General features: G+C 46.7%; 1 protein-coding gene across 1 annotated transcript in view; it reads right to left on the minus strand.

The window, feature by feature from the left end:
- Positions 1 to 6,331, minus strand: part of CHAF1A (chromatin assembly factor 1 subunit A) — a 46,748-nt gene that overhangs the window by 10,265 nt on the left and 30,152 nt on the right. The window contains exon 11 of the mRNA XM_015406749.1: positions 3,577 to 3,669. Within this exon, the coding sequence (XP_015262235.1) occupies positions 3,577 to 3,669 (93 nt within the window). The remainder of the gene's footprint in view (positions 1 to 3,576; positions 3,670 to 6,331) is intronic.

Consider the following 6,331-nt stretch of genomic DNA (forward strand, 5'->3'; position numbering starts at 1 on the left):
TACAAGAAGGGCTGTCTCCAAACAGACTGAGGTGTGAGAAGAAAAAGGGAATGCCCAGACTTGAGCTTGCAATGGCATCTGGGCTGCGAGCATCCTCCAGGTCTACGCTTGCGCAGGACCAATGTAAAGATGTACAAGCAGTCCCCTTCTCCTGGATCGTTCCACTTCAACGTATAGGAAATGCATGTTCAGGATTCTCCCCCAAGCTTAACAACAACAACAACAACAAATGCCATGCGTGAGGAAAAGTTTTTACATCAGCGAGATGGGGCTAGGCCAGAGGTGTCGAACCCATTTGTTCTGAGGGCCGGATCTGACATAAATGAGACCTTGTTGGGCCGGGCCATGTGTGTCATAAAAGGTAATGCCATGTAGCGGCGATATAAACTTTATAAAGGACACAAACACAAAGGGTTGGGGTTTTTTTAACTTAAAAGCATGCTTAAAACATTAGCCCTCTTGCCATTTTCTCTTTATTTAACAGTGTCTGATCACTGACACCTCTTGCTCTGAATGATTGCATTGAAATGTCTGTGCTGTTGCAATCTTGGGTATGCTGTTCAGGTTTGTATCTGTAAGCTACAAACCTACAATGACGCAGCAGCAGAACTGGAAGAAGAAGCAGAAGACAGCCGGTTCCACTGCGGGCCTGATCTGGCCCCTGGGCCACATGTTTGACACCCCTGGGCTAGGCTACAGTCACACATGGAGGCATTTTATTGGGGGGGGCATACTGACACATAATCCCCCACATGCTTTCTGAAGTTGTATGGCCCAAGTTGTATGGCCCAGCCTGGCCCAATCTCATGAGATCTCAGAAGCTAAGCAGGGTCAGCCATGGTCAGTATTTGGATGGGAGACCACCAACAAAGTCAATCAATCAATAAACCTTTAATGGCATATAGAACCTTAAAAATCAAAGACAGAAAGCACCAACAAAGTCCAGGGTCACTATGCAGAGGCAGGTAGTGGCACACCACCTCTGAACGTCTCTTGCCTCAAAAGCCCTACACGGTTGCCATGAGTTGGTTAGCACTTTCTACCATCACCACGGCCCGGGAAGAACTACTGTTCAGTCGATTAGGCAGCTGGTTCCCTTCCTCGAATGCAATGATCTGGAAACAGTGATCCACGCAATGGCCACCTCGAGATTAGACTACTGCCATGCTCTCTACATGGGGCTGCCCTTGTCGCAAATCTGGAAGCTGCAGCTGGTGCAAAATGCAGCAGCCACGCTGCTGATGGGGCTCCCTATGCTCGAGCACAATCCCGCCTGTGCTGAAGGTGTTGCACTGGCTGCCGATAGCATACCGGATTCGCTTCAAGGTGCTGGTTCTGACCTTTAAAGCCCTGTATGGTCTGGGGCCTGCCAACCTGAAGGACCGCCTTTCCCTGTATGTTCCCCAGAGAGCACCCTGGACTGAAAGATGCCAGACTGGCCTCCACCAGGGCCTTCTCAGTCGTGGCTCCATACTGGTGGAATGAGCTCCTGGAAGACACTAGGGCTCTGTGGGACCTTTTACAGTTTTGCAGGGCCTGTATAACGGAGCCCTTCCACCAGGCCTTTGTTTAGGAGCCGCTACCAACTGAACTTGGGCAAGGCCCTCTATGTTAACAGCAGCCGCCTGTGATGCCAACTGCTACGGCCTCTGGTCATATTTCGTTGTTACCATCATATCATGGCCTAGAGGGATCAGGAGGCAAAACTACCGCCACCAGCATGTTATTTGCACTTATTCTCATGTGTTAGCTGTTATATGATTCTGCATTGTGTTGATGCATTGGTGTTTTAATGTATTTAAATTTTTTTTACTGTAAGCCACCCTGAGTCTGTCTCGGCAGGGAGGGCGGGATATAAATTGAATTAAATAAATAAATACTGTATTTCACATGCTTTGAACATAATGCTCAGATCCGCCCTGAGAGAGCAGTGAGAGAAGCACGGATTTTGCATGAAAGACACTCACTCCTAAGATATTGTGTGTAAGGTAAAGGTTCCCTTGCTCAAAAGCCAGTCGAATCCGACTCTAGGGTTGCGGTGCTCATCTCAGTTTCCAAGCCGAAGAGCCAGCGCTGTCCAAAGATGTTTCCATGGTCATGTGGCTGGCATGACTAAACACCAAGGCGCACGAAACGCTGTTACCTTCCCACCAAAGTGGTACCTATTTATCTACTTGCAATTTCGTGCTTTCGAACTGCTAGGTTGGCAGGAGCTGGAACTAGAGACGGGAGCTCACTCCATCATGCGGCACACTCGGGTCTCGAACTGCTGAACTACCGACCTTCCACAGCCTGCAGTTCAGCGTCTTAACCACTTGAGCCACCACAGCTCCATATTGTGTGTAAACCTTACCACAAAGCCCTCATCAGCCTAGGCGCAGCTTCAGCATCCAGTCTATCTCTCTAGGTCATCATCACCGACGATCCACGCTCTGGGTGCCCAACGAGGTGAGGCAGGGCTCTTTTGGGAGGAAGTAACATGCCTTCTGCAAGCAGGCTGCTTACAGGCTTCTTGGCCAGTGGCCCCTATGTCACACTCAGGGTTGTGCTGCAACCCAGGATGTCCAAAAACAGAACACGAACATGCAGATTCAGTGTGTCCCTCTGACCGAAAGAGCCTTCAGACCGCTGGGTGAAAACCAGAGAGCAAATGAGAGAAGGGAACCGTAAAGATCAGGAACCCTATGTTAAAACCTGGTGGGCAGGGGCTAATTTGGAGAAGCCCCTCCAGGTGTTAAATTCCCTGAAAAATAACCGCCTGTACCTTAAGGGAAGCAAGCAGTTCTCCTCTCCAAGGTTGTTCTTGGAGATTTTGTTCTCAAGAAAACTGGAAGGATTAATCAGCAAATTCTTTTGCCTTTTGATTGGCTAATGAGTTATTAGTCCAGACTCACAAGCCTATAATTTCAGACACAGAAAATGGCTTTAGTGTTCCCCTTTTGGCTATCTTTTAATCTGTCACCTTGTCCATTAGGATGAAAGTTTGAAGGCAGTATTTATGCCTAGAGAACAGAAGTAGCTGGTGAGTTTTGTGTATTTTTATCTAAGACTACTCAATTAATGTTTCGTTTGTCATTGTTTATCTGCCTTAAAGCTATTAATGTTGGCTGCACTGTGAGTCACTAAAGAGCCTTTTCTGGTTTAGTCAGAACGAACTGAACAATTTTTAACACTGAATTTTCTTCGTTGTAACTTTTCAATTGTGCCCAGCTTGGTCTTTGAGAGAGAACAAGAAATGCAAGCGAACCCGGTGTTGAGACGGCTAATCTAAGGCTATGATCACACACACTCAATAATCCACTTTCCAACTGGATTTTTACTGTGTGAACTGGCAAAATCCAGTTTGAAAGTGGATTGAAAGTGGATTATTGAGTGTGTGTGATCGCAGCCGAAGTCTGTCTTGTGTTTTGTTTTAGAGAGGCAACCGTGCCGGCTTGCAGGATTGGTCAGCCTGCTCTGCAGGGCTGTATGTACTGGCAAGTTAGCACTACCTAAGGCCTGGTGGGAAAATCTTCCTTGCGCAGGCTACATGGGAATACTCCAGCGATATGTGTGCTGGCTGATGCCAGGGCTTACTTCAGTTACACCTTCGTCCTCTGAAAGGTAGCCGTGGGGCACAAAGAAGCCATCGTCTTCATCTTCTTCCTCCCCTCCATCCTCATCATCATCCTGCAAAATGTAAGACAAAATTCAAGACAGACACAACAGAAGCCAGGGGAAAAAATCAAGACAAGCATGCGGGGCGGGAGGACCCCCGGCGCAGAGCTAAGAACAGATTGGATTTATACCCCACCCTTCACTACCCAAAGGTGTCTCAGAGCGGCTCACAAACTCCTTTCCCTTCCCCTCCCCACAACAGAAACCCTCTGAGGTAGGTGGGGCTGAGAGAGCTCTGACAGAAACTGCTATTTTTCAAGAACAGCTCTGACAGAACTATGGCTTGCCCAAGGTCATCCAGCCAGGTGCAAGTGGAGGAGTTGGGAATCAAACCCGGTTCTCCCAGATTAGAGTCCGCGCACTTAACCACTACACCAAACTGGCTCTCCAAATGTACCACCGCAAGAGTGACAAAGGCAGTTATGCTGTTCTGTATTTTTGCCTCAAGGAGAGTTCTAAGAACAAAACAAAGAACTCCTACCCCAAAACAGCTTTACTGGTGTTCATTCAGCAGGCTAGATGGATGGGGAGGGTTTGCACTAGTTCATAGCTCTGTTTGAAGGGCTGCCCACAGGGCTGATTCGGAAACTGCAGCTTGTCCAGAACGCAGCGGCATGGGTCCTTAGGGGGACACCGGTTAACAGCACACATACAACCTGTATTGCACCAGCTGCACTGGCTCCAAGTTGAGTACCGGGTCAGATTCAAGTTCTTGGTTTAATGCCCTAAACCAGGGGTGTCGAACTCATTTATTATGAGGGCCGGATCTGACATAAATGAGATGTTGTTGGGCCAGGCCATGTGTGTCATAAACTGTAACGCCAGGTAGTGGAGATATAAACTTTATAAAGGACACCAACACAAAGGGTTTTTTTACTTAGAATAAAAACATGCTTAAAACTCTTTGCAATATTTTGTTTATTTAACAGTGTCTGATAACTGACACCTCTTGCTCTGAATTACTGCATCAAAATGAGTATGCTGTTCAGGTGTGTATCTGCAAACCTACGATGATGCAGCACCAGCAGGACTGGAAGAAGAAGCAGAAGACTGCCAGTTCTACTACGGGCCTGACAGAAGCCCTCCAGGGAACTGATCCGGCCCCCGGGCCGCATGTTTGACACCCCTGCCCTAAACTGTCAGGGACCAGTGTGTCAGCTATGCTGCCATGATGTTTATGGACAAGAGTGCATCTGCTTGACCTGTGTACCAACTGCTGCCGCATTCCTTCCGTTCTTTATTACCTTTGACCTTGCAAGTTGCCTGTGTAGTGTCTTCCCATCATTTACCTGTGGGATAAGTTTCGATTCCCAGCTTTGGCTTTAACGGCCTGGGCCCCCATTCTCCCGCGTGCGGGAGTCCCGCGTGTAGGAAAGTAGCCATTCCTAACAGTGACGATGTTACTGCCTCTATAGCTCTTACATTAAAGCGTGTACTCCTTTGTTTGGCCGTGGAACCTGACACAGTGTATCTACGGGACCACCTCTCCTGGTACGTCCCCCGGAGAGCCTTACACTCAACTGAGAAACATCTATTGGAAGTCCTTGGCCCAAAGAGCATCCGGCTGTCCTCAGCCCCAACTTGGTAGCACTCTCTGCCTGCTAACATCAGGGCCCTGCGGGACCTGCTACGATTCCTTAGAGCCTATAAGGCAGAGATGTTCCATCAAGCATAGCTTCAAAGTGGAAGAACAAATCGCCGCCTTCAGTACCATTATGGATGTCTAAGATATGGGATTGTTACATTTTAGAAAAAATCACAAATAGACCGTTACAATTTGAACATAAAAACTATCGATCAACTTTTGTTGAAAGATGGTTCCCAGCCATAAGTTTCGTGGCACAGAGTGGAACTGTTCCTGTTCGCTTAGTTTCATCTGAAGTGTTTATTCTATAAACCCCAGACTTTAGAGTACGTTTCAGTTTTGATCAGTGAATACTAGCTAGTGGAACTCAAACTCTTGCATTTATATGATGGTTGCTAACCCAACTGCATTATTAGAAAACACGTTAAGAGTTTTAAATAGTTACGTTTTAGATAGATACACTGAATAGAATATCAAGACTATATTAATGTTAAATAGTTTGTATTGTTTGAGATTCTCCGTTTGTATCAATTGTTTTATATTCATTTAATAAAAATTATTTTTTTTTAAAAAAAGCATATGGTTGAGGACAGCAACAGCTTTTAACATCAATGGCTTTTAACATCAATTATTGGTAATAGTTTCCAACAAATCATCGGCCTACCAATTGACTCTGCTCCCCCCCCCCCCCCCTAAATTAAAGCAAACTAGGGATTAGAACTGCATTATGGTGCCTTGTGAATTCTGGGAAATGATCAAACTGTATTATAGATCATTTAATGGTTTTTACGTAACTATGTATTTATGTGAATTTATGAGATTGCTGTATTTATGGGACCTTGTTGTTCATTGCCCTGGCTCCCCCCGGTGGAACTCTCTGCCGGAGAACTTCCGTGCCCTGCAGGATTTATTACCTTTCCGCAGGGCTTGTAAGGCAGAGATGTTCCGCCAGGATTTTTGGTCGAGGACAGCGACAGAACAGCAAGTAGTCTGGTGCTCTCATAAGAACATAAGAGAAGCCAATGTTGGATCGGGCCAATGGCCCATCCAGGCCTATCTATACCTTGTGGGTAACAGCCCCTGATTGGA

This window comes from Gekko japonicus, unplaced genomic scaffold (assembly GCF_001447785.1).
Source record: "Gekko japonicus isolate JY-2015 unplaced genomic scaffold, Gekko_japonicus_V1.1 scaffold1972, whole genome shotgun sequence".
In the NCBI taxonomy this organism is placed as follows: domain Eukaryota; kingdom Metazoa; phylum Chordata; class Lepidosauria; order Squamata; family Gekkonidae; genus Gekko; species Gekko japonicus.